General features: G+C 42.5%; 1 protein-coding gene across 1 annotated transcript in view; it reads right to left on the bottom strand.

The window, feature by feature from the left end:
- MUC16 (mucin 16, cell surface associated) overlaps window positions 1-27,130 on the bottom strand; it is a 245,625-nt gene that overhangs the window by 25,939 nt on the left and 192,556 nt on the right. Inside the window, exons 23-57 of the mRNA XM_085637002.1 lie at window positions 26,161-26,228; window positions 25,545-25,717; window positions 24,246-24,284; window positions 22,610-22,758; window positions 22,418-22,485; window positions 20,847-21,019; window positions 20,686-20,721; window positions 18,765-18,916; window positions 18,588-18,655; window positions 17,257-17,429; window positions 17,105-17,140; window positions 16,524-16,684; window positions 16,367-16,434; window positions 15,293-15,465; window positions 15,141-15,176; window positions 14,560-14,720; window positions 14,403-14,470; window positions 13,329-13,501; window positions 13,177-13,212; window positions 12,596-12,756; window positions 12,439-12,506; window positions 11,365-11,537; window positions 11,213-11,248; window positions 10,745-10,905; window positions 10,593-10,660; window positions 9,591-9,763; window positions 9,429-9,464; window positions 7,074-7,240; window positions 6,897-6,964; window positions 5,683-5,855; window positions 4,974-4,997; window positions 3,550-3,716; window positions 3,137-3,204; window positions 1,388-1,560; window positions 679-702 (exon numbers count right to left, since the gene is read on the bottom strand). Coding sequence (XP_085493128.1) covers window positions 679-702; window positions 1,388-1,560; window positions 3,137-3,204; window positions 3,550-3,716; window positions 4,974-4,997; window positions 5,683-5,855; window positions 6,897-6,964; window positions 7,074-7,240; window positions 9,429-9,464; window positions 9,591-9,763; window positions 10,593-10,660; window positions 10,745-10,905; window positions 11,213-11,248; window positions 11,365-11,537; window positions 12,439-12,506; window positions 12,596-12,756; window positions 13,177-13,212; window positions 13,329-13,501; window positions 14,403-14,470; window positions 14,560-14,720; window positions 15,141-15,176; window positions 15,293-15,465; window positions 16,367-16,434; window positions 16,524-16,684; window positions 17,105-17,140; window positions 17,257-17,429; window positions 18,588-18,655; window positions 18,765-18,916; window positions 20,686-20,721; window positions 20,847-21,019; window positions 22,418-22,485; window positions 22,610-22,758; window positions 24,246-24,284; window positions 25,545-25,717; window positions 26,161-26,228 — 3,751 coding nt within the window. The remainder of the gene's footprint in view (window positions 1-678; window positions 703-1,387; window positions 1,561-3,136; window positions 3,205-3,549; window positions 3,717-4,973; window positions 4,998-5,682; window positions 5,856-6,896; window positions 6,965-7,073; window positions 7,241-9,428; window positions 9,465-9,590; window positions 9,764-10,592; window positions 10,661-10,744; window positions 10,906-11,212; window positions 11,249-11,364; window positions 11,538-12,438; window positions 12,507-12,595; window positions 12,757-13,176; window positions 13,213-13,328; window positions 13,502-14,402; window positions 14,471-14,559; window positions 14,721-15,140; window positions 15,177-15,292; window positions 15,466-16,366; window positions 16,435-16,523; window positions 16,685-17,104; window positions 17,141-17,256; window positions 17,430-18,587; window positions 18,656-18,764; window positions 18,917-20,685; window positions 20,722-20,846; window positions 21,020-22,417; window positions 22,486-22,609; window positions 22,759-24,245; window positions 24,285-25,544; window positions 25,718-26,160; window positions 26,229-27,130) is intronic.

The raw sequence follows: 27,130 nt of genomic DNA, 5'->3' as shown, positions 1-27,130 counted from the left end.
TAGCCAGAGCTGCATTGCATTACATTTTGTTGAAGTAGTCATTCCTTGAGTGGAGCATGGGCATTCCCATGCATCCATCTTATAGAATTTGATACAATTCTAAATTTACTAAAGGTAGTAAACCAGGGATTGCACAGAAATGGTGCCTTTCAAAGAGAGGCGTAAAAAGGAGAAATATGTTTTCTTCTCCACATTGCTTCTACTTTCTGTGCGTGATGCAGAACGCATCATGCATATAAAGAGGAAATCACCTCTTAGGATTGTTTTTGTGCAGGAAGGTGTCCTAAATGAAAATGTAAATGAAAATCACTAAACACAAAGCATTGAATTTTGCAAAAAAGCAAAATGAAAATGACACAGATCTCTACCAATTATTGATAACTTATGAATCTGATAAGACCGAAATTCGCAATACCAAGCTGGTACACCAAGTCTTTTTTATCTGCTTGGTCTCTGGGCCGAGAAGTACAAAATCGAAGTTTCTTCTTTTAAGGTCCCTGAGGTTGTGATGTCTCAGAAATATAACAACTCATAGGTTGTTGTTGTCTCTAAAACATTGTGATCTCACCTGGAGATGCAATGCCCTGTCTTCCGGGTTTGAACACATATTACATATAGAGATCTTTTTTAAAGTTTAGCTAGTTGGTCTTTGAGCCATATAATATAAGACAAACTTACTTGGAGTGGATGGTTCATTGTAACCTGAAATAAATAAAAAACAGTTTTTAAAAAGTGCAATGAACGTACCTCAATCATCACAACTAATAACTCGCAGAATCCTGAGGCCTGGCCCAGTGCCCTATAAGCAAAGGGTCCACACCTGAGAAAAATCCAATCCTGGGGCTTTGAGAGGTGCTCTATAGAGATCTGGCTTTGAACAGTTTTTGGTTACCACTGGTTTCCCCAGCAGGGAGCCCACGGAAGGTCTGAAGAGAAATGTGTGGTAAATGTTTCCAAGTCTGGAAAGCTCGACATTGAGGAGTAAGTAGGTTTAAGACAGGATGTCAAAGAGGGCAGGATCTAAGCTGCATTTTCTAAATATCCACATAAGGCTAATTTGCATACAATGAAGCTTAATGGAACTCATCTACATTATCAATGGCTTCCCTAATAGTTTGGTTCACATAGCATCTGCCTCCTTTGACCCTCAAGATGAAATGCCAGGTGGATGATCTAAGTAATCCTATCACTGTCAATCTCTCTTCCGACTATGCTGGGAGATGTCGCATATTTAAGGCTATTGATCTGGCCATAACGATGCACCTTGCACTGAAATATTAGTACAATATGGTTTTCTGATGACGGGTTGTTTAGTTCTCCTTAAGTCCCTTTAATTGACTCTATGGTGGAATCCATACAACATTAGCATTGTTACAGGCTTGCATACCATCAACGTAGAGACTGCTTTTGTCCAGCGTGAAGTTGCCCATCTTGGTGATGTTGCTGGTCTGCTGCTTGATCTCTTGATAGATGGTCTCTTTGGCAAACTGTGTGCCCGTGGTCTCTTTCTTCAGTTTACAGATGGCGTTCACTTTGGTCTGGGAGGCTTCAGTGCCTTTGCTAAAAGACAAAAATTGTGAAGCATAAGGTCATCGGACATGGGACGAAGTGAGGCCACAGACATCAAAACTGATGCCCACATGAAGAAATCATGGAATAATTTAATTATTGCTTCATATAATCCATAAAATACTGGTAGTAACATCTATTCCGATGTGTCTACCTTACACTAGGCATAGCTAACATTAGCGATTAAATCTTCTTATTCAAACCTTTCCCAGTAACCAAAAAAGTATGCCTTTGGTTACCAATGACAACAGTGATGGCACAGTTACGTATGCACTATACAGAATACGAGAAGTCCTGATTCCTTGAATGCCCCTCAATCACACATTTGTGATCTAGATAATAGGAAGCCCAACATTGCATCCAGTACCCACTCTCTGGATTGTTTTATACAGAGAAAATGAAGGACCCCTTCCCTCCCCTTCCTGCAGTCTGCCATGCCGTACATGGGCCAATGACTGGCATGTATTGTTATGTGGAAGGGAACCTCTACCTCCCACAGGAATTCAAGGACTGGGTTTCTTTATACAATGATGGGAAACTCTAAACCCATCCAATACCATTGCAATATATGAATAATCTGGAGGAAGCTGTGCTCTAGGCAGCACCAACATAAAGGTTTATAGAACCAGGAAAGTGGAGACCTCACCACCTCCATCCAGAACTCACAGCGAGATATGTATAATCTAGGCCAAGAACAGATGTTCCTTCATGAGGTGGCAAAATACATGTTAACACCTCCCACAGTAGGTGCATGGATGTGTTACCTCCATCTCTTAGCCATTGGTAAGGCTTACATGATCCAGAGAATGGAAGGTGTCATCTTGAACCAGTTTCCACAGAGAAAAAGGTTGGATACATCACCTATCATTACATGCAGCTCTGAATGCTGAATGTAGATGAATGGAAGATTTACTTCCATCCAGTAGCCACAGTACGGTGTGAACGAGGCAGAGGAGGGTAAGAATGATCTCTTCTCAGTGGCCACTGCTACAGATGCATAACCTAGAGGAAGGGAAGGTGTGCATCCCTCTGTGTCCACAGAAACGTTTCCATGATGAAGAGATCCCTGCAGTCTCTAGCAGTGTATGATCCAGGGGAATCAAACCAGCCAACTTTTCCACTAACTGTGTCAGTCATATGCAATCAAATTGGGTAATTTAAATCCCATGAGTTTACCCACACATCCCTCAATTTCTCTCTGTTTGCCAGCCTTGGTCCCCTTTGATCTTTCTTGCTTTCCTTGCCCATCTCATCATCAACACCACCCAATGGCATCTTGCCCACCAACCACAATCTCCATGCACCAATTGCCTCAACATCTCCCATTGCTACTAGAACAGTGGTTTTCAATAAGTGACTCCTCTGAAGGATGCACAGACCTTTTATAGGGCTTGAAGTGAAGGACTCACCTGCGCTGACCAGGGCAAAGTGGGTGCTGTACACTAACTTGGACACTACTGATCTCACTCCTCTTGGTTTGACGTGTTCAAGTTGTGCTATGGGTTTTAAGTCTCAAATACGCTCACCTTGTCCGTCCTCTAAGCCAGGACATGGGCCCCGTTCTTACCTGAAATTGTCTATGCTGCATCCCTGGTATTTAGATCCGATGCTGCTGCTCTTCAAGACAGAGTCAATCTGGAAATGAAAAAGAAACGGCTGAATGAAGCAGTTCCTTAATGCGTGAGAATGGGAGAGTAATTGTGATGTGGTGAAGAGGAAGATTCTGAGGGAGTAATCTCATAAATGTCAATTGGGAGTAGCTGAAGGTAGTAGCTACTACCACGTGTATGCCATTTGGTACCCCTAGCACTTGCCCTTGTCCTACATTTTGGCAGCAAATTGGGGGCTATGGAAGCTTTTAGGTGAACAAGGATTCAAATTTGACCTCAACAGGAGTCAAAAAGTGCATGATGTTACTTCCGCCATCCCCAGCATTTTTTGTGAATTGAAGTCCGTGGGTCTTTCCTGCCTCATGCTTACCGAGGCAAGCACAGTTGAGGCCGTGGTGTTGAACGTCGCTGATGCAGGAGTTGTAGCCAGATCCTCACTGTAGGGGAGGTTGGTAATGGTAAAGTTGAGGGTGAAGGTTTCAGTCTGGGTGCTCTCTGTGGGTGGTTTGGTGATTACCACAACTGGTGGCTCCACCGCTGTAGGAAAAGAGCAAGACAGACCATGAGATTAATCCATCCACTAATCCAATAATCCATTTGTATTTTTTACATTAAAAAAGCATTTTATTATGTGACACAGGCTCCTAGATGTTTCAGAAGTAATTTTTTGTGCTGCAGCTAATAACATGTTCTTTTACGGGTTAATTATCATAATTTGGGCTCCGAAGGGAATTTTCAGTTACGTTGGAACTACAGCTTGTGCAAAGGTTTCCTGCAATGATTCCTATAGCTAGAACGTGAAAATACTGCACATTAGGACCCAGATTAATTACGGAGTTGGGTTCTCCTTTCATGATGCAAGTCCCCGCATATCACCTCAAGCCCTTTAAAGGGATTTACAAAGCCACACAAGGGTCTATTTGCACCGCATTCCAAGACTTTGTAAAGAGATATAACGCAACGCAGTAGCCAACGCTGCATTGCATTACATTTAGTTGAAGTAGTCATTCCTTGAGTGGAGCACGCGCATTCCCATGCATCCATCTTATAGAATTTGATACAATTCTAAATTGACTAAAGGTAGTAAACCAGGGATTGCACTGAAATGGTGCCTATCAAAGAGAGGCATAAGAAGGAGAAATATGTTTTCTTCTCCACATTGCTTCCACTTTCTGTGCGAGATGCAGAATGCATCATGCATATAAAGAGGAAATCGCCTCTTAGGATTGTTTTTGTGCAGGAAGGTGCCCTAAATGAAAATGTAAATGAAAATCACTAAACACAAAGCATTGAATTTTGCAAAAAAGCAAAATGAAAATGACACAGATCTCTACCAATTATTGATAACTTATGAATCTGATAAGACCGAAATTCGCAATACCAAGCAGGTACACCAAGTCTTTTTTATCTGCTTGGTCTCTGGGCCGAGAAGTACAAAATCGAAGTTTCTTCTTTTAAGGTCCCTGAGGTTATGATGTCTCAGAAATCTAAAAACTCATAGGTTGTTGTTGTCTCTAAAACATTGTGATCTCACCTGGAGATGCAATGCCCTGTCTTCCGGGTTTGAACACATATTACATATAGAGATCTTTTTTAAAGTTTAGCTAAAACATTCTAACCAACACTGTCAATCTACTTCAACCTGTATCATATCTTAGGCCTGGGTGGTCAAATGTGATCTCACCTGGAGATGCAATGCCCTGTCTTCCGGGTTTGAACACATATTACATATAGAGATCTTTTTTAAAGTTTAGCTAGTTGGTCTTTGAGCCATATAATATAAGACAAACTTACTTGGAGCGGATGGTTCATTGTAACCTGAAATAAATAAAAAACAGTTTTTAAAAAGTGCAATGAACGTACCTCAATCATCACAACTAATAACTCGCAGAATCCTGAGGCCTGGCCCAGTGCCCTATAAGAAAAGGGTCCACACCTGAGAAAAATCCAATCCTGGGGCTTTGAAAGGTGCTCTCTAGAGATCTGGCTTTGAACAGTTGTTGGTTACCACTGGTTTCCCCAGCAGGAAGCCCACGGAAGGTCTGAAGAGAAACGTGTGGTAAATGTTTCCAAGTCTGGAAAGCTCGACATTGAGGAGTAAGTAGGTTTAAGACAGGATGTCAAAGAGGGCAGGATCTAAGCTGCATTTTCTAAATATCCACATAAGGCTAATGTGCATACAATGAGGCTTAATGTAACTCATCTACATTATCAATGGCTTGCCTAATAGTTTGGTTCACATAGCATCTGCCTCCTTTGACCCTCAAGATGAAATGCCAGGTGGATGATCTAAGTAATCCTATCACTGTCAATCTCTCTTCCGACTATGCTGGGAGATGTCGCATATTTAAGACTGCTGAACTGGTCATGCAACTGCACCCTGCACTGAAATATTATAACAACAAGGAATGCTGATGAAGGAATGTTTAGTTCTCATTAAGTTCCTTTCATTGACTCTATGGTGGAATCCATACAACATTAGCATTGTTACAGGCTTGCATACCATCAACGTAGAGACTGCTTTTGTCCAGCGTGAAGTCGCCCATCTTGGTGATGTTGCTGGTCTTCTGCTCGATCTCTTGATAGATGGTCTCTTTGACGAACTGTGGGCCTGTGGCTTCTTTCTTCAGCCTACAAATGGCATTCACTTTGGTCTCGGAGGCAACAGTACCTCTACTGTGAGACAGAGAAAAGAATATGTAAGATCACAGATGGCAGTGGGAGGGCAACAGTCCCAAAGTCAAGATGTTGAAGTTATGTAAGGATGGAAACAGACTCTGTATTATTTAGAAATATGAGGAACCCATTCTCGATTGGTGCAACCTTCTTCCATTAACCAAAGCCTGGCGAGTTCCGTAGGTGGCGATGAAAAGAAAATGAGGTTTCCTCTTTCATCCTTAATTCTCAGTCAGATGCGTATCATACAGAATCACAGAAGCTCCACCTACCCTTCATCTATCCACTTGGTCTCACAGTACAGCACATTGATCAAGAGACAGGGAGACATCCCCTTCCCTCTATTGCATTATCCCCTACCAGTTAGTATATAAGCAGACATTAAAGATGGAGAAGTCCTTCTCCAGACTAGATCTGGGCTGGAGTATATGATTATAATTTCATATTTGAGACATCCCTTTTCATGTGAAGTAATACATAGGAGTTATAAACAAATCAAATAGTTCATACATCAGTCTGGTACATGTTCATTTTCATTCTTGTTTTTTTCACCTATCCTTTTCTTTCTTGCATCCTTCATCACTGATCACATTGATTCATTTTTAACTTTAACCTTGTGGTCCATTATTTACTCAATTCTCTTTCACCTGCTCTCTGCTGACCCACGTTGTTTATGTTCTCCACTCTCTTATTTGTACCAGACCCTGCTGATAACCATAGTTAATGGTTCTCCATTCACATATGTGCACTTAATTTCTGCAGACCACCCATGCAGATGTTTGCCTCCCAGATGCCTAAGCCATTTCTAAGCGCTTAAATTTAGCTAATGCCCAAGAGCAAATGTTATTCCCTCAATGAAATAAACATCACTCGAACTTCATACACTGAGATGTATCTCTCTCGAGCAAGCCCCCCCCACCCCATCCGCAAACCACTTTGCAACCAGGGATCATCCAGTATGAGCCGCATTATGATCAGTAGGGCTGGCTGCAGAAAATCATGAGTAGTCAGAAAACCACCACAGAGGGCTTTTCCTCTTACCTGAATGTGTCTATGTTGCAGCCTTGGAATTTAGCTCCAATGCTGCTGCTTTTCATGATAGGGTCAATCTATGAATGATAGAGAAAAAGGGTGGATTTAAGATGCAGCTCCTGTCGAGGGGTTTAGTTGAAGAAGAGCAAGAAAGGTGCAAGGGCTGTGTCCAGCATCCATACTCACCGAGGCAAGCACATTGGCAGCGGTTGTGTTGAATTTCTCTGACGGGGGAGTTGCATCTAGGTCTGCGGTGTAAGGCAGGTTGGTAATGGTGAAATTTAGAGTGAAAGTTTCAGTCCTAGTGCTCTCTACCGGGGCGTTGGTAACTACAACAATGGGCGGCTCCGCAGCTGGAATGGAAGAAAGATTCACATGGTGACAGAGGCCAAGGAACTTGAATACAATTTGCTGTTTGGAACCATATTTGGCCAATAGCCCTCATTTAAAGCATCATGTCTGGCCGACCAGACATACAGTTTAAGTTTTGAGAACCTACTATTCAAGACACTGCAAACCTCAGTTCCCACTTAAGGATCCATCTCTCTCTGCATCTCCCAACACCTCCCTCTCGCATGGTGGCTCTGCAATTTTCCTCAGCAGCCATTATGTTCAATGCAGCCGCTCAGCAAAGTTTTTTTGTTTTTCGAAAACAAACTCCCAAAGCCAGAGTGTATGGGGGGGGTCACTATTTTTTTCCTTTTGTGGCCCTCCTGGCTCTTTCTGGGAATCCCAAGCAGGAAAAAATACATCAGAATGTCAGCGGTATGTAGGGAAGATGGTCTGAGGTACTTAGACTGACTACCCAATATCCGTGGGGCCATCGGTCTAAGGTGTGCGCCGGAGGAGCCAGAGAAGCTCCACCAGAAGAAACATGATGTTTCACCAGAATAGAGTTGGTGGACAAAGAGTTTTGTGGACAGGGTACCCTGCCATGTTTTCGACAGAGTACTCTCTTCCTCAAACTCTAAAAGTCGCCCAAGGTGTTCCAATTGTCATATTTCCACATTAGAATTAATCCAGTACATGAATGCCTATATATTGTACACTTAGACTGACTCCAAGACCCTAAAGATTTGGGCTAATGTCTATGCAAGCTCCTTCCTGTTGTTTCCACCACTTTCCTACATTCGTCGAACTCTCTCCATCCCTGTGGGTTGGCCCATATTCTTACCCTCATTCCTCAATTCTTGATATCCTTATTGTACTACAAAAGAAACCAATTCATACATAGTCAACTTTGCTCAATGTTACTATTCACTATAAAATGTGTGATAGACAAGCAGCCAATGACCCAGGTATAGATGCCCAGAGAAGCGAAAGAACATGAAAACTGACAGAAGGTGATTCACTTAATGATCTATTTAAAGTCTGTTCCATAATGTGCTTGCGCGTACCAGCAATGTTAGACACACTTATCCCTGCCATATGGACCTAATGTTGGGAGGGAGTAGAAGTAATTTCCATAGTCAATGATTATCCCAAAACTCTGGCATGGATTTAAAGCTTCTTGGCCCACTCTGGACACTTCAAAATCTGGAAGAATGTGTGTTTCAAGGCCCTTCTAGCCTTTATATATGGTGCCCTACTTACAGATTTAGACAAATAATAGCACACTTCTCCTGCCTTTGAAAGTGAAAGCAGTTTAAAAAAAATATGATATCTTGAAATGCTATATACCCTTTTTTGATATTTTCTTTTTTGCTGGTTTTGCCAATATTCAGGTGGCATATGAATGTTGAAAGATGAGATGGAATAGTCATGCAACTTGCGATTTCAGAAAGTTTTTTTAAAGTTTGCATGCTTTGTCAAGAGCAACGCTTTTCAAAATAAAAAAAATAAAAATGAAAATAGCAGCTTTGGCTGCCATTCACATCAGTAATAGTTTCCACTGCAAACAACAGGAAGTGCAAGGGGGGAACAGACTACCCTTGGCAGTCTTCCCTTGTCAGAAAAGGCATATCACCTAAACTCACCCCACCCCTCCCTCACCCGGTTTCCTACCTTGTTAGCGCCATGCATTGAGCTTCATGAGCCCTTCCCAGGCCTGCTGAACCATGGAGCTCCCACAGGGCCCCAGCCCCATGCTGCAGATGCTCAACCTTTCCCTTGCCTCGTCCTGACACACTATGGAGTACTTATAAGTTTCAAAATCACACACTGTCCAACGTTTGACCAGTGGACAACCTGTGACTGATTAGCAGCCTAGATGTTCGTGTGGTTGATCTTTCCTCAGCAAGGTCAGGAAACTATTATTGGCTCTGAGATGAAGATCCAGATGTTGCCCAAATTAATGGAATGATTTCCCTTCATCAGCACCAATTTACTTTTGAAAAACTTCAGCAGCTATGGAAGAGTGAAGTCTGGAAGGAAGGAAGACCTTAAACCATTGGATTTGTCAATTGTTCTTGGCGTCATTATGTCTGATCGTTTAAGAGTTGGCATGTACTGCATTCTCCGAATGCTACTTGTTTTATGTCACTGCCATGCATGGGTTTTAACTGAGGATAGGAATCACAAACTACCATCATGAGTACTTACTGGTGGTGCTGGGTACAGGGCTCGATTCATGGTAACCTGGAAAGAAGGAAACATGAAGTGTTAGCGACCCGGAGCTAAGAGAGGCGAGAGCAGCCAAATACACAGACATCGATGGAAGACAGCCAGCTGATGGCTCCTCAAAATGTGAAACAGACTCCTCACCATCGACGTAGAGGCTGTTCCTGTCCAGGCTGTATGGCCCCAGTGTGCTGACTCCCTGGGTCTGGTTGCTCAGCTCGTGGTACATCAACACTTTGTCAAGCTGTGGAGAAGCGGAGTCATTCTTGTAGGTGCAGGTCAGGCTGACCTCCGTGCTGTCTGCACCATTTACTGAGCTGTAGGAAAGAGCGGGTGAATTAAGAGTTTGCATCCCTTACATCAACCCTATCACAGATGCATTGGAATTCCACTGTGGAAACAAATCACAAATTCAGACGTTATTTAAAAAAAATAACTTCTTGTGTTTTGAAAATATGGAGATGTGGCCCATGGCCACAAACTTTTCAGACTAAATGACATATTGGGGTAAATCAGGAAGACACATGACAGGCCAATAATCGTGGATCAGCCCACAAGGTGAACGAGGAGACATTTGGAAAACAGTAACCTGTATTCTCAAACGTATTCCCAAGATACCATAGAGGTTTGAGAAGTTCTTGCATTAACATAAGCAAGATCCTGGAGATTGTCCAGTCTTGATGGTTTGGGGGCAACTGAGTCAGAATGGTGGGAAATGTACCCTTTGTCAAGGACACGGCATTGTGTTGTCCCTTTCCCATCAGCGCAGGTGGATACAAGATGCTTGCTTGACTTTTAAGGGCAACACTCTTGCTTCATGACCGTCAAAATTCACATAGACCAGGTGGTGACGACCCCGCACAAGCAAAGCCAACTTCGCAAATGTTGCTGGTCAGAAAGTGTTGGGTCTGCATTGTAACCCCTTTGCTAATTACATTGATTACCCATCTCCTGTCCTCGGAATTTGATGCCTACATTTGTTCTGCTACCATGGAACAGAGAGGGACTTGTCGTCTACAGGTAGTTGGGCCACATTTGATCAAGAATAGGACCAGAAAAATCAGGTCTGGTAGACGGCAGCCAGGATGATATGAAGGAGGAGGATGACTAGAAATAAGCAGCAATTTCAACAAGATCTAGGCCTACCTGAAAGAAAGGACTCTGCAGCCAATATAGGCCGGCCCCAAGGTGCTGTTCTTCAAGAGTGGGTCAAGCTAGAGAGAGACACAAATGTAATTAACAAAAGTAAAACTTCAAAACAGTAGGCGGTTAAAGAGTGCATCTTAAGAGCGGCTTACATAGGAGATCAGGGATTGCTGTGTGTCGTTGAACTTTGCGGATGCTCGATCTGCCAAGTCTGAGGTGAATTTGAGGCTGGCAAGGCTGAAGACCAGAGTGAAGTGGGCTTCTGATGGAACTGGAGGTGGTCCTGTTGTGGTTACCGGCACTGGGGCTGCAGCTGCGAGAAAAGGAAACAAAGGTTACATGGCAGTAGGAGAAGCCTGCACTGCTTTGGGTCAGCAGTGATAACTACAAATCTCGACAATTTGTGTACTGACATAGGGGCCCTTGGTCTTTACCCTATGACCCTTGTAACTTCAGAAATGTGCTAAAATCTTGCCCTTTAAAAGTCTCCCCTATGGGATGCCTTATAATGAACTCTCCTAATCCGCCCATGGTGTCCTAGCATGTCTATTAAGGGCCAGGTGACTGAAGGTCAACCCCTCTCACAGCCTGAGGCACCAATGAGAAAACAATGTACTCACTGGTGGTGCTGGGCACTGGACTCGCTTCATGATAATCTGAAAAGGAAGAACAAGGTATTTAGGGACCTTGAGGAGCTGATAAAGAAACACAATAAGATGTACAAGTCGAGAACAAGGTCTGTGCTCCTCTGGGTGGGTAATATACTACTCACCATCAACGTAAAGGCTGTTCTTGTCCAGGCTGTATGGTCCCAGCGTGCTGACACCCTGGGTCTGGTCACTGAGCTCTTGGTACAACCCCACTCGATCAAACTTTGGTGCAGTAGAGTCATTCCTGTAGGTGCAGGTCATGTTGACTGCGGTGTTCTCTGCACCAGCTGCAGAGCTACAGAAAAGAGTGGATCAAATTAACACAGCAAAAATTTTAAAAACACAAACTCCCAAATCAACGATTCAGAGAGAGCAACAGAGGCTCATAATCTGTATTGGAAGTATCCACTAGGAGCCAGGCAAGATATCAGAAATTCATTAAAAAAACTGAAAATGGTTTGCATTTCTAAAAAGTGATGCATTCCACCCCTTCCAAAGAGCCCCTTGAAGGCACCAACCTATAAAAGTGAAATCTGAAGATTCCATGACAGGTCAGTCTTCCTCTTAAGTGGGCTACTTTAGAGGAATGGAGATATTTCAGGATGGATTAGAAAAGCAGAGTCCTGTCTTTTGCTCAAAGGACATTCTCAGCTTATCATAGTGATTTTTGAAAATGTTCTAATTCAGTCTGAATATGCTCCTAGATTTTAGTCATTCATGCTGGTTCAGTGAGTTTTCAATCTCAATAGTGGGAAACAGTGCCTCTAGGAAGGACTGTGACATCACGTAGTCATCTGCATGAATTCAGAAATAGTTTAGGCAAATACAAGAGGCCTGCTTTAGCTTTCAGGGACAATATTATTTTATTACCAAGAAGATTTACTCAACCGGGTAATGATAACACGTGACCACCCAGCATCCACTATGTCCCCAATCGGGGAAGATGCTGCCCAGTTAGTCGAGGATCCTGACTGTGCATGCCTAGCTTGTGACATTGATGCCCTAGTGCCTGATTTCCACATATGTCCCGGAATTATGTGAGAGAGAGCGGATATACAGACGGTAGCTAAATGCTGTTCATCTGAACTGGAATAGGACTCTACATTATAGTGTGGGGATGGTAGAAGGGGCCAGGGACCTCCAAGAGGAGTCACTCAGGACGAAAAACAGCAGCTCCAAAAGAATCTTAGACCTACATGAAGGAAACCACTCTGCAGGAGCTGTAGGCTGGGCCCAAGGTGCTGTTCTTCAGGAGTGGGTCAAGCTAAAGAAACAAAAATGTAATTAACCAAAGTAAAATATGCATCTTCAAACTAGTAGGTGGTTAATGAGTGGATTTTAACAGAGACTTACAAGAGAGGTTAGGGATAGTTGTGTCTCGTTGAACTTGGCGGAAGTTGGATCTTCCAAATCAGAGGTGAATTTGAGGCTGGCAAGGGTGAAGACCAGAGTGAAGTGGGCTTCTGATGGTAACAGAGGTGGTGCTGTTGTTGTTACTGGCATCGCGGCTGTGGCTGAAAGAAGAGGAAACAGGTCACAGAAGCGACAGTCGTTCCAGTATGGCTTATACTTTTCACTTGTGAAAAGTATCAGCACCTACTTCCATTGGGAGTTCGGTAGACAAGAAATGGATTCAGAGTCTATCACTACCGTTTGCACATCCACTTTCATTTCAGGTGGCATTCGTGAGTCAGCAGTAGTGACTACAGATCTCAAAAACTTTTAGTCCCAGACTAGGTGACCCAATTCATTACACTATGATGAGGGAAACATAAAGCATTTATTGAACTCTAAAAAAGTTGCCCAAATGGACACCTCTTGTACGCAGCTCTCGTTCGCACTCATGGTGTCCTAACATGTCTACTGAGGGCCAAGTGATTGAAGGTCAACTCCCCTCACAGCCTGAGGCACCAAGGAGAAAACCCTGTACTCACTGGTGGTGCTGGGCACAGGACTTGCTTCATGATAACCTGAAAAGGAAGAACAAGGTATTTAGGGACCTTGAGGATCTGATAAAGAAACACAATAAGAAGTACAAGTGGAGAACAAAGCCTCTGGTCCTTCAGAAGGGTAATATACTACTCACCGTCAACGTAGAGGCTGTTCTTGTCCAGGCTGTATGGTCCCAGCGTGCTGACACCCTGGGTCTGGTCACTGAGCTCATGGTACATCACCACTCGATCAAACTTTGGTGCAGTAGAGTCATTCCTGTAGGTGCAGGTCATGTTGACTGCGGTGTTCTCTGCACCAGCTGCAGAGCTACAGAAAAGAGTGGATCAAATTAACACAGCAAAAATTTTAAAAACACAAACTCCCAAATCAACGATTCAGAGAGAGCAACAGAGGCTCATAATCTGTATTGGAAGTATCCACTAGGAGCCAGGCAAGATATCAGAAATTCATTAAAAAAACTGAAAATGGTTTGCATTTCTAAAAAGTGATGTATTCCACCCCTTCCAAAGAGCCCCTTGAAGGCACCAACCTATAAAAGTGAAATCTGAAGATTCCATGACAGGTCAGTCTTCCTCTTAAGTGGGCTACTTTAGAGGAATGGAGATATTTCAGGATGGATTAGAAAAGCAGAGTCCTGTCTTTTGCTCAAAGGACATTCTCAGCTTATCATAGTGATTTTTGAAAATGTTCTAATTCAGTCTGAATATGCTCCTAGATTTTAGTCATTCATGCTGGTTCAGTGAGTTTTCAATCTCAATAGTGGGAAACAGTGCCTCTAGGAAGGACTGTGACATCACGTAGTCATCTGCATGAATTCAGAAATAGTTTAGGCAAATACAAGAGGCCTGCTTTAGCTTTCAGGGACAATATTATTTTATTACCAAGAAGATTTACTCAACCGGGTAATGATAACACGTGACCACCCAGCATCCACTATGTCCCCAATTGGGGAAGATGCTGCCCAGTTAGTCGAGGATCCTGACTGTGCATGCCTAGCTTGTGACATTGATGCCCTAGTGCCTGATTTCCACATATGTCCCGGAATTATGTGAGAGAGAGCGGATATACAGACTGTAGCTAAATGCTGTTCATCTGAACTGGAATAGGACTCTACATTATAGTGTGGGGATGGTAGAAGGGGCCAGGGACCTCCAAGAGGAGTCACTCAGGACGAAAAACAGCAGCTCCAAAAGAATCTTAGGCCTACCTGAAGGAAACCACTCTGCAGGAGCTGTAGGCTGGGCCCAAGGTGCTGTTCTTCAGGAGTGGGTCAAGCTAAAGAAACAAAAATGTAATTAACCAAAGTAAAATATGCATCTTCAAACTAGTAGGTGGTTAATGAGTGGATTTTAACAGAGACTTACAAGAGAGGTTAGGGATAGTGTTGTCTCGTTGAACTTGGCGGAAGTTGGATCTTCCAAATCAGAGGTGAATTTGAGGCTGGCAAGGGTGAAGACCAGAGTGAAGTGGGCTTCTGATGGTAACAGAGGTGGTGCTGTTGTTGTTACTGGCATCGCGGCTGTGGCTGAAAGAAGAGGAAACAGGTCACAGAAGCGACAGTCGTTCCAGTATGGCTTATACTTTTCACTTGTGAAAAGTATCAGCACCTACTTCCATTGGGAGTTCGGTAGACAAGAAATGGATTCAGAGTCTATCACTACCGTTTGCACATCCACTTTCATTTCAGGTGGCATTCGTGAGTCAGCAGTAGTGACTAAAGATCTCAAAAACCTTTAGTCCCAGACTAGGTGACCCAATTCATTACACTATGATGAGGGAAACATAAAGCATTTATTGAACTCTAAAAAAGTTGCCCAAATGGACACCTCTTGTACGCAGCTCTCGTTCGCACTCATGGTGTCCTAACATGTCTACTGAGGGCCAAGTGATTGAAGGTCAACTCCCCTCACAGCCTGAGGCACCAAGGAGAAAACCCTGTACTCACTGGTGGTGCTGGGCACAGGACTTGCTTCATGATAACCTGAAAAGGAAGAACAAGGTATTTAGGGACCTTGAGGATCTGATAAAGAAACACAATAAGAAGTACAAGTGGAGAACAAAGCCTCTGGTCCTTCAGAAGGGTAATATACTACTCACCGTCAACGTAGAGGCTGTTCTTGTCCAGGCTGTATGGTCCCAGCGTGCTGACACCCTGGGTCTGGTCACTGAGCTCATGGTACATCACCACTCGATCAAACTTTGGTGCAGTAGAGTCATTCCTGTAGGTGCAGGTCATGTTGACTGCGGTGTTCTCTGCACCAGCTGCAGAGCTACAGAAAAGAGTGGATCAAATTAACACAGCAAAAATTTTAAAAACACAAACTCCCAAATCAACGATTCAGAGAGAGCAACAGAGGCTCATAATCTGTATTGGAAGTATCCACTAGGAGCCAGGCAAGATATCAGAAATTCATTAAAAAAACTGAAAATGGTTTGCATTTCTAAAAAGTGATGTATTCCACCCCTTCCAAAGAGCCCCTTGAAGGCACCAACCTATAAAAGTGAAATCTGAAGATTCCATGACAGGTCAGTCTTCCTCTTAAGTGGGCTACTTTAGAGGAATGGAGATATTTCAGGATGGATTAGAAAAGCAGAGTCCTGTCTTTTGCTCAAAGGACATTCTCAGCTTATCATAGTGATTTTTGAAAATGTTCTAATTCAGTCTGAATATGCTCCTAGATTTTAGTCATTCATGCTGGTTCAGTGAGTTTTCAATCTCAATAGTGGGAAACAGTGCCTCTAGGAAGGACTGTGACATCACGTAGTCATCTGCATGAATTCAGAAATAGTTTAGGCAAATACAAGAGGCCTGCTTTAGCTTTCAGGGACAATATTATTTTATTACCAAGAAGATTTACTCAACCGGGTAATGATAACACGTGACCACCCAGCATCCACTATGTCCCCAATTGGGGAAGATGCTGCCCAGTTAGTCGAGGATCCTGACTGTGCATGCCTAGCTTGTGACATTGATGCCCTAGTGCCTGATTTCCACATATGTCCCGGAATTATGTGAGAGAGAGCGGATATACAGACGGTAGCTAAATGCTGTTCATCTGAACTGGAATAGGACTCTACATTATAGTGTGGGGATGGTAGAAGGGGCCAGGGACCTCCAAGAGGAGTCACTCAGGACGAAAAACAGCAGCTCCAAAAGAATCTTAGGCCTACCTGAAGGAAACCACTCTGCAGGAGCTGTAGGCTGGGCCCAAGGTGCTGTTCTTCAGGAGTGGGTCAAGCTAAAGAAACAAAAATGTAATTAACCAAAGTAAAATATGCATCTTCAAACTAGTAGGTGGTTAATGAGTGGATTTTAACAGAGACTTACAAGAGAGGTTAGGGATAGTGTTGTCTCGTTGAACTTGGCGGAAGTTGGATCTTCCAAATCAGAGGTGAATTTGAGGCTGGCAAGGGTGAAGACCAGAGTGAAGTGGGCTTCTGATGGTAACAGAGGTGGTGCTGTTGTTGTTACTGGCATCGCGGCTGTGGCTGAAAGAAGAGGAAACAGGTCACAGAAGCGACAGTCGTTCCAGTATGGCTTATACTTTTCACTTGTGAAAAGTATCAGCACCTACTTCCATTGGGAGTTCGGTAGACAAGAAATGGATTCAGAGTCTATCACTACCGTTTGCACATCCACTTTCATTTCAGGTGGCATTCGTGAGTCAGCAGTAGTGACTACAGATCTCAAAAACTTTTAGTCCCAGACTAGGTGACCCAATTCATTACACTATGATGAGGGAAACATAAAGAATTTATTGAACTCTAAAAAAGTTGCCCAAATGGACACCTCTTGTACGCAGCTCTCGTTCGCACTCATGGTGTCCTAACATGTCTACTGAGGGCCAAGTGATTGAAGGTCAACTCCCCTCACAGCCTGAGGCACCAAGGAGAAAACCCTGTACTCACTGGTGGTGCTGGGCACAGGACTTGCTTCATGATAACCTGAAAAGGAAGAACAAGGTATTTAGGGACCTTGAGGATCTGATAAAGAAACACAATAAGAAGTACAAGTGGAGAACAAAGCCTCTGGTCCTTCAGAAGGGTAATATACTACTCACCGTCAACGTAGAGGCTGTTCTTGTCCAGGCTGTATGGTCCCAGCGTGCTGACACCCTGGGTCTGGTCACTGAGCTCATGGTACATCACCACTCGATCAAACTTTGGTGCAGTAGAGTCATTCCTATAGGTGCAGGTCATGTTGACTGCTGTGCTGTCCATGCTGGTTGCCGAGCTACAAGAAAGAGCCAGTCAAGTTAGCACTTTCCAATTGGTAATAACACCAACTTCCAAATAGAATATGCAGGGAGGGAAACATGATCCTAAGCTGTATTGGAGATGTTCACCAGTGGACAATAGATAGAATAGAAGCTCATTTAAAAAAATATATATTTCCAAACATGTGATGCACTCCACCCCTTGCCATGAGCAACTGTAGAGGCTCCAGTATATGACAGTGGCACTTAGAGATTGCATGACATGTGAGTTTTCCTTAACTGGGCCGGATAAAAAGAGGTGTACATTTAGGAATACCGGGAAACCACTGTCCCGTCTTCTGCTGAAAAACATATTTCCCATATGATCAGACGGATTTTTAAACATTTGTAATTTATTCTAAATATTTTCCTAGAGTTTGCCCAGTCATGATGACTCAGCGTATTGTCAGTAAAAAATTGTGGGAAATATTTTTGATAGGAAGAATGGTGACATCATTGGTCACCAGCACAATTTCGAAATCGTTTAGGTGAAAACAAGAAGATTGCTTTAGTTTTCAGGAGCAACATTATTTAATTACCAAGAAGATTCACTAAAAACAGGTGATCATAACATCACCCAGCATCCACTATATCTCCCATTGGAGAAGGTGCCGCCCAGTTAGTTCAGGGTCTGGATTCTGAATGTCTTGCTTATGACATTATATCCCTAGGGTTTGATGTCCAAATAGGTCCCTGGATAATGTGACAGGCATGATATCCAGACCAAAGATAAAGGAGGCACATTTGATTTGTGACAGGACTCAACATTATAGTGTGGGGGATGGAAGAAGGGGGCTGATGACTAAGAAGAGGTCGGGGGTTCACTCAGCTGGGAACCAGCAGATTCAACAGAATCTGCCATGTCTTCAATCGGAGAAGATGCTGCCCAGTTAGTGGAGGGTCTGGACTTTGCATGCTTTGCTTGTGACATTGATGCCCTAGTGCCTGATGCCCACATATGTCCTGGAATTATGTGATAGAGATCGGATTTACAGACAATAGCTAAATGCTGTTCATTTGAACTGGAATAGGACTCAACATTATATTGTGGGAGATGGTAGAAGGGGCCGGGGACCTCCAAGAGGAGTCACTCAGGAGGAAAAAAAACAGCAGCTCCAAAAGAATCTTAGGCCTACCTGAAGGAAACCACTTTGCAGGTGCTGTAGGCCGGGCCCAAGCTGGTGTTCTTCAAGAGTGGGTCAAGCTAGAGGGAATAAAAAGATATTAACCAATATCTATACAAATCCAAAATAAAAGATTGTTGCAAATTCAATACAGTCGGTGGTTAAGAAAGGATCTTGAAGACCGCCTACCAGAGAGATCAGGGACAGCTGCGTCTCGTTGAACTTGGCGGATGTGGGCTCCGCCAGGTCAGAGGTGAACTTCAGGCTGGCAAGCGTGAGGGCCAGGCTAAAGTGGGCTTCCGAGGGAACCAGAGGTGACACTGTTGTCACCGACATTGAGCCTGCAATAGAGCAACAACAGAAAAATATAAGACTGGTTACATGGAAATAGAAGCAGCGGTCACTGCAGGGGGCACATAGCACCGACATCATGCCAAACTTTACATAGATCTGAAGTTTTGTTAATTATAGTTATTATATAATTGGAGGCAAAGTTTCACTTTTACATTGAGCAAAAAAGTCCTAAAAAAGTGTTTTTTCATAAAGACTGTTATCATAGGGTCTGAGATTGAATGTAACTACATTCAATGTTATATTATGAACACAATCCAATGTTCAAGATTGAGAAACTCAGGGTCCTCTATAGGATCTTGAAAAAGAAGCAAAAACCCTTGGGGCGGGGTTTAAAAAATCGACAATGGTAGCTCATTCTGATTGGTAGTTTCGCAAAGTCTGAATATGCCCAAATGTGTTTCCCAAGGGCAATAATATACAGTGGTTTTGTAGATTCCATTCCAGAACAACCTTTTCTTTACTCCCATATCTGAACGACCCCAGGATGCACTTACCTTCCCCTAGGGAAATCCAACCCGAGAAACGTATTCCTTGTCTATCACTTACAGGTGCACAATAATGCTGGGAGGCTTGTGTCATCATGTTACAACAGTGGTGACCACTAATGTATCTCTCTGCTTGTTTAATTATTTATTTACATATTTACTTCAGAATTTCTGTTGCCCTACTGTTCAATCGAGGGCAATTCAGAGTGCTGGAACAGACAAGAGACAAACGTCATGGCACTGAAAGAGCTGAAAATATACCCTTAGGATGGGCACAGATTTGCCATTCAGCAGTCACTCTTGTGATGCTAAGCCTTAATTGAAAGCTTTTATCAAAGTTCAGCTGAAGGTCACAGGCTTCCGATAGGAGTCCAGAGCTTCCGACATTGGAGCTTTCTCTCCCACCCAAAGACGTATATAAGCTTTTTGTCTCTTAAAGGAACCTTGTTGAACAACAGGAGCCCAAGATGATTACATGAACCAGGCTTTAACCTTGTAGGTTGCCAGTTTCACAAGGTATTGAGAACCTTTGCAACCAATACATTTTCTGCATAATGCAAGGTTTTGAGTCATATCTTATTCTCCACCAGGAGTGAATGGGGAGCTCTCAGAGCTGGTTTCCTAAGAACAGGTCCTAGCTGCCAGAGTTTGCACTCTTTGTAGCCTGGCAGTGATTTGTTTTTTACTCTGCCAATGTGTACTACATTGCAATAATTTAATCGAACCGTGATTAGCGAGCATGTCAGGTCTATAAACTATTCGGTCTAAAGAAACTAGAGACATTTTCTGAAGAAAGGAGAGTTGGAGCTTTGCTCCTATCCAGTTATTTTTGAGGGGGGGGGGGGTGAGTTTTATATAGCACGAACTAGACCCAAAGGAATCAGAGTGCTTTACATGAGCACCAGTTGCATTACAGGTGGACACATTCATTATTATTATTATTTTTACGCACCGTGAAATTAAATGATTTGCCCAGAATCACAGGTTGTTAATTTTCCCTGTCGAGACTCAAACCCAGTTCCCTCAGTATCGATGTCGACCGCCCTACTGGTTAGGCCACATCCTCTCCTCTGTTCCCAGACCAGGAGTAGAATTATTTTCCAACCATACAGCAAACGTTAGATCTCTGTATGTCCCACCACCTTTATACATCTCAAACAAGGAGTCCCTACAGGACTCAAACGTAGGAGTTGCTTGTGGATGGCACTGTCTATATACACCTCAGGGTCAACTCCCCTCCATGAATGAAGCATCGCTCATGAGATACTCACTTGTGGTGCTTTGCGTGGGACTTGGTTCATGATAACCTAGAAAAGATAGAAAAGGGTTAGTCAAGGACGCAGAGGAGATGACCAAAGAACAAATTAAAACATAAATGTGATGGGGCAAGAACCAGCTCTTGGTTCCTGAGTGTGTGGAATAGGTTTCTCACCATCAACATAGAGGCTGTTCTTGTCCAGGCTGTATGTTCCCGGTGTGCTGGCGCCCTGGATCTGGCTGCTCAGTTCGCGATACATAACCACTCTGTCAAACTTTGGTGCAGTTGAATCATTCTTATAGGTGCAGATCATGTTGACCGCAGTGTCATTAACGCTGTCTGCCGAGCTGCAGGGAAGGGCACATTCAAGTTAAAATTTACAATTGGTCATCGGCTCTCCGATCCAAAGTACTCAAATGATCTAACCACAAGCTAGGCATTGGAAGGCATGTTAAAAACTTGTGATGGTACCAGAGGAAACGGTTCACTGACATACTACAGCATATGATTTCAGAGTTCATAATGAGTCTTTCTGAAAGAGACATCAGTGAGTGCATCAGATGCCACATTATGCCTCTTGCTCAGCCAATTACAAAGGTGGAAGCTCCACGTAACACACACTGGACCCCAAATCTTATACTTCCAAAGGGCTTTGCAACCTGGCAGACATTATCAATGAAACAAGAGAATATTCTAAAATGCTTATTGATGGTGATTGTTATTGATCAGGAATGTATGTTCTTTTCTCTTCTTCGGGAGGCCCTTTTAATCCAAACATGAAATTGGCATTTGGGCTAAGCTTGACATGATAACATGGATCACGGGTTTCAAGATAGTATAGTAGATCACAAACCATGTCCACTCATCACCCACTAAAGATAATGGCTGTCCTCCTCCTTGCCCATCAGCCATAAACCTGTCAAAAGTGCTGCTCCCCAGCAATTGTTGTACTAAAGAAGTGACATCCTTGTTTGAAGGTGTCACCTAGTAAATTTTCTGACAGCGGATCTCAAAGCACAATTAGCCATCATATGAGAATGGGACATTCTGAAATCTAAACCGACAACCTGTCATCATTAAACTAAAGGACATTCTGAAAGCAAAAGCTCAAACAGTCTTCATCAAAAAAGTCGCATCCTGGAATCCAACAATCATGAGACAAAGGAACCATCTAAAATCCAAAACCAATCAGACAACATGACGAACTGGGCCATTCCGGAATCTAAAACAAAGCCAGTGATCATCACACAAATGAGTATTCTTGAATTCAAAATACAACTTTATATCTTCCAATAAAAGGACATTATGGAATCTAAGATGCAATTAGACCGCATCAAGCAAAGGGCCATTCTGAAAACATAGCTAGTGAGCCTTGGCGATGTGGAATTGGGTGCAGAGAGCTAAATTGTGCTGTTTCGCTCATTCCAGCTAAATTAAAGCAATCTATGTGTTGCAAAGTTGCAAGAATGTACACACTGCATTAGAAATGCACAATTATTTTTCCAAAGAAGACTATATTTTAAGCCTAAATATTAATGAGCCTTCGGAAGAAGGTGTTTCCATGTGTTGTGTGGAAGAAAATCTCAAAGCTTCCAATGACCAACCAGTTTAACAAACTCTACCTGGAACGCAAATCTTTGTTAGTATGGGTAAAGGTTGGTAGTAAGTTCAAGACTTGGAGCTCATAGGCAACCTCTTAGTTGGTGAAAAGGTTTGGGTTAAAGTAAATGAATCCTAAAACTTACCCAAATGATGTCACTCTGCACGTAATGTATGCCGAGCCGACTGTGGTATTCTTCAAGAGAGGGTCCAGCTGGAACAAGAGCAGAACCATGAGTCGGAACAAAATGCAAGTGTCTCTCAAAGGGTTAAAGAAGAGGCAGATGCTATGTGACCTGTCTGTGGTTTACCCATGATGGTGGTGCCATGTAACCTACCTGAGTAGTCAGGGCATCTTGGGTGGCGCGGAAGTCGTCTGAAGTTGTGTCTCCGAGGATGGTGGTGAATTTTAAGTTTGTCAGAGAAAAGTTAAGGGTGAAGACAGCCTGTGCCAGAGTTGGGATCGGCGTTGTGGTGGGCTGCATGGCTGGAAAGATTTGAAAAAGAGTTTAGAACCAGGATCTGGAATGCCATCCGGGGGCATACACTGCGCAAAACTGGCTAGGTGTAACCTAAGACCAGTGCTTCAATGAAACTTTATGCTTAGCTTAGGGAATTTTTATTTTTCTGTTCATAAAATGTTTGTTATTGAAAACTGTGTATCTGCTACCTCATTGTCTCATTCTGGAAACTCAGGGTTCGCACTTTTAAATTTTTAATAATGATGTTAGTGGTAAATAAAACAGCATACTTAAAGAAGAGAATACAGGTAATTCGACATATAGAAGTATGTGTCTCAGAGCTTGCATGTTCTACTTAGCAGGCATTGTAGTTTTATAGAACTGACCATCAAGATCTTGTCAGTAAACTCAGTCACACTGGTTTTATCAGTCTTGGCAAGATAAAAGATAAGCATCTGATTCAATCCTCTAGTATTTAATTGCTACCTCCTAGTTGCATGTACACTTCAACATTCAGCAGACTATTCCCTGTGAGCTACCCTACTCATTGCATAAACTGTAGAGCAGACTCTGCAATATCACATTTATTTCTCTGCAAGGTATGGCTTTCGCTCAAACCTGCATGCGGTACGGTTTCAAAAGGTAAACACCGGTGTTTGGATTTGTTCTGACACTTTGATGCATTAATAAAAGTCACTGCGATACACTAAAGTTGTCATGAATAATCAAGTCAAGCTTTTTATTTAATTAGGAGTTAGAGACAATGGTTAATGGCAGTTGCCCATTGCTGACCTGAATGTATATCACCTATACATGGAAGACTCTCTCATGTATGACAAATTGTGAAGATCCAGGCTTCTGGGGCATCACTATCCATTAGTATCTTTGTAGGACTATGCTCTCATTTCCGCACTCACTGGTTTCTAGAGCTGGCATCCTAATAAAATCTTAATAGGGGCTTGCACTTTTTAAATTGGGAAATCAGTGAACTTTACACAACTTTGCCTGCAGACGAGAAATTGTCCCATCCCCAATTTTTTTACAGGGGACTTTTCGCACAAAAGAATTGATGGGACAGTCCTTCTTCAAAAAGTTGTTTACTGTGTTTATGTCATTTAAAAACCTATATTTAAGTCATGGTATTCACACTTTTCAAAACTTGGATACTTTGTGCAGTTCATTAAGTTTACAAGCTTTTAAAAAAAGCTTATCAAACTTTTCAGAAGCAAAGACCTACGAATTTGCATGCCACTGATTTTTTTTTTAAAACAGAGTCAACACGTTGTTTAAACATTGTACTAATTTTCATCATGTGTCTATTGTTTAGGCACCAGACCCTAAAAGTCGACTGAAAGATGGAAATCTAACATCAGTGGAAAGTTGGTTACATGATGATGTCACTATCTCCCTAGGCCACTTTATTCATACTAACATAAGGTCAGAAATTAGGACTAAAGTTCTAGCTAATCACACATAAAAAAGCAGCGTACCAGTTACCAGAATTTAAACTTACTGGAGGTTTTGGTAACGGTTTCAGGTGCTTCGTTATAGCCTGGAAACAAAACAAATGACAATTAAAAACATTGGAAACCCAAAAGATTTAGAGGAGGAGAGATAAAAGCCCAGATACATTTTTATTAGCAAACAAAACTGACATGGCGGCTGAATGCCATGGGCGAAGTGCAGGATACCCCGTTACAGAACTTTGACTAATGATAGTGCGACTGGTAGAAAAGTGGATCAGTATTGAGAGACACCGGTTAACTAGTCCTAAACTACAGATCATTATTCAATTACCCAAAATAATATTTTAAAATCATTGGATCACATTTCCAAACTTCTGATTAGTGTCGATGTAACAGACCGGTACCCCAGACTCCAGAATATTAGATTAGTACACAAGAACCCATAATAGTACTCAAGAACCCATAATAGTACTCAAGAACCCATAATAGTGCTCAAGAACCCAAGAGCGATTTTCTAAAATCCTGTTGAAGTGTCCTATGAGAGATCAATTTTCTAGGACCACAGTTTAGTGTTTTGAAAGATCAGCTCAGAGTCTGGGTCACTGGTATACACTTTGGGGTGGGGAACAGCCATTACAACGCGGTTATTACCACGCTGTGCAGTTACATCGCATGCGTTACAACGCATGCGATGTTACAACGCTATGCCATTAGAACGCAAGTCTGTACATCGACTTGCGCTAGATGGCGTGCTAACATTACAAATAGTGTAGTTTACTATCCCAACACCTTCCCTACTGTTAAGTGGACTGGAGTTGGAATAGTAAATTACACTTTTTTAATGTCAGCACGCCATCTAGCGCAAGTCGATGTAAAGACTTGCGTTCTAATGGCATAGCGTTGTAACATCGCATGCGTTGTAACGCATGCGATGTAACTGCACGCGTGGTAAAAACCCGTGTTGTAATATCATACATCCCTTTGGGGTCAGTGCTCCAGAACCTGGGGAAAATTACTCTTAACTATTGGATCAATATTCTAGGACTCAAGATGAGTGCCCACAAATGAGTGATTAAAAGAAGCATTTTGAAATGTTTGCTCTCAAAAATTAGAACTTCAATTCTGTTAGGGCAAAGGTTTGACCGCCTGCCCACAACTAAAATGCCAGTCTTGGAAAAAAATTATTAGTTTTGCAATATTCTGTTGGGAACGTCAGAACTATTAACAGAAACCATGATTGGAGCCTTTCAACTTTTTAATATCTCTAGCCTGTAAAAAGGACCTCATTTGGAAAAAGGCCCTCTGGTTTTGACTCTCTACCAACCCACACAAACAACAATACCTACCATTTATGAAGAGGCTGCTGCTGTCCAAAGGATAGTTTCCCAGCATTGTTATATTGTTGGTGCTCTGACTGAACTCTCTGTAGATGACAACTTGGTCAAACTTTTGGCCCACAGCATCATTCTTGTAGGAGCAGACAGTATCCACCTTGACGGAATTGTCTGTGTTTCCAGGCCTTAAAATGAAGCAAATAAAAAAATAGTGAGATTTGGTTAAAGTCTGCTGAGGAGTCACATGACAATGACCTCTGATGGTGGTTGCTTTGTGGCTTTCCACACCCAATGAAAATATCTGGAGCCATGGACATGCTAAACCACCTTCAAAAAAGCTAGATAGAGAGAAAATTGTAGGAAATGAAGTAAAATGTTGAGGTACCTTGGACAAAGAAAGGAAGTTGAGCAGGTGTGTCAATTATAAGTGGAACATTTTTTCAAGGGAACTTTAGAACATATCCATGTGAAGATTAGAGAGGATGTCTACACAGGCCACTGTTCAATTTAAGGGATAATGGTACTCCATTTTCTGATTAAAAGCGTGCAGGAGGAAAGTGATTGCAAGCTTTTGCGGAAGGGGTCCTAAGTGATAGATTGTGAAGGATGGTTTCCTCTTATGACTTACAAGAAGATCAGCTCTTTGCAGCTACTGAACGAAGCACCAATGCTGCTACTTCTGAAAATAGGCTGCACCTGGAATTAATGAAGACAATGCTGTCATTTAATTTTTGTCACACAATCTGTATTTTAAACAAGAATGCAGTGTCATGTTTTTGGTTTCAATTTTATAAACTCCTTCTGGCCTCTCCCTGCTTAAACAAATGGTTTGTCAAAGAGAGTTGGCTTAGTCTCAGTGTAGGCTACGTTGCAAAAAAGTACATTGCCCCTCAGAATCATACTCATGTAGTTAATAGAACTAGAAAGTCTCTTGGTACCACATGGGGAAGAGAATAGGATGGCACAAGTATACTTGGAGGAACCTGAAATAGAGACGCTTGGTGTTGAAATGCTTCAAATAGGTTCCAACCCGAAAGTTAGAGAAAATGTTTATGAAAAGCAGGGATAACATCTCGCTTGCTATAAAAAGCGAATTGACTACTCATTATTACTGCCACCCATAACAAGTGTCTGTGATATCCACTGGTCTTTCAATGTAGAATCATAGGGCCATATGTAGGTAGAACGTGTTTTGCGATTCTCTAATTGCAATTTTTAGGGAATCGCAATTAGAGAATTGCAAAACGGAATGTAGGTAGGATTAGCAAATAATTTTGCGAATCCTACATATTCCTTAATTGCGAATTGCAAATTGCAATTCGCAATTAAGGAATACCTCCCCATTCATTCCTATGGGCCTAGAGGCCCATAGGAATGAATGGGAAGACATTCTCAATTAGCGATTCTCAATTAGAGAATCGCAAATTCAGAATGCAATTTCAAGTGTGCCAGGGTGTCAAAAGGACACCCTGTTGCACCCCTGAAATGAGCATGGGTGCACATGTGGCACACATACATGCCCTAAGGACATGTGTGTGCACCACATGCCACTTTGAAAAATGCAAAAATATGCATTTTTGAAGGAAATCGCAAATTAC

This window comes from Triturus cristatus, chromosome 12 (genome assembly GCF_964204655.1).
Source record: "Triturus cristatus chromosome 12, aTriCri1.1, whole genome shotgun sequence".
Lineage (NCBI taxonomy): Eukaryota > Metazoa > Chordata > Amphibia > Caudata > Salamandridae > Triturus > Triturus cristatus.
Note: the sequence above shows the minus strand (reverse complement) of the source record. Positions and strands in the feature narration are given on the sequence as shown.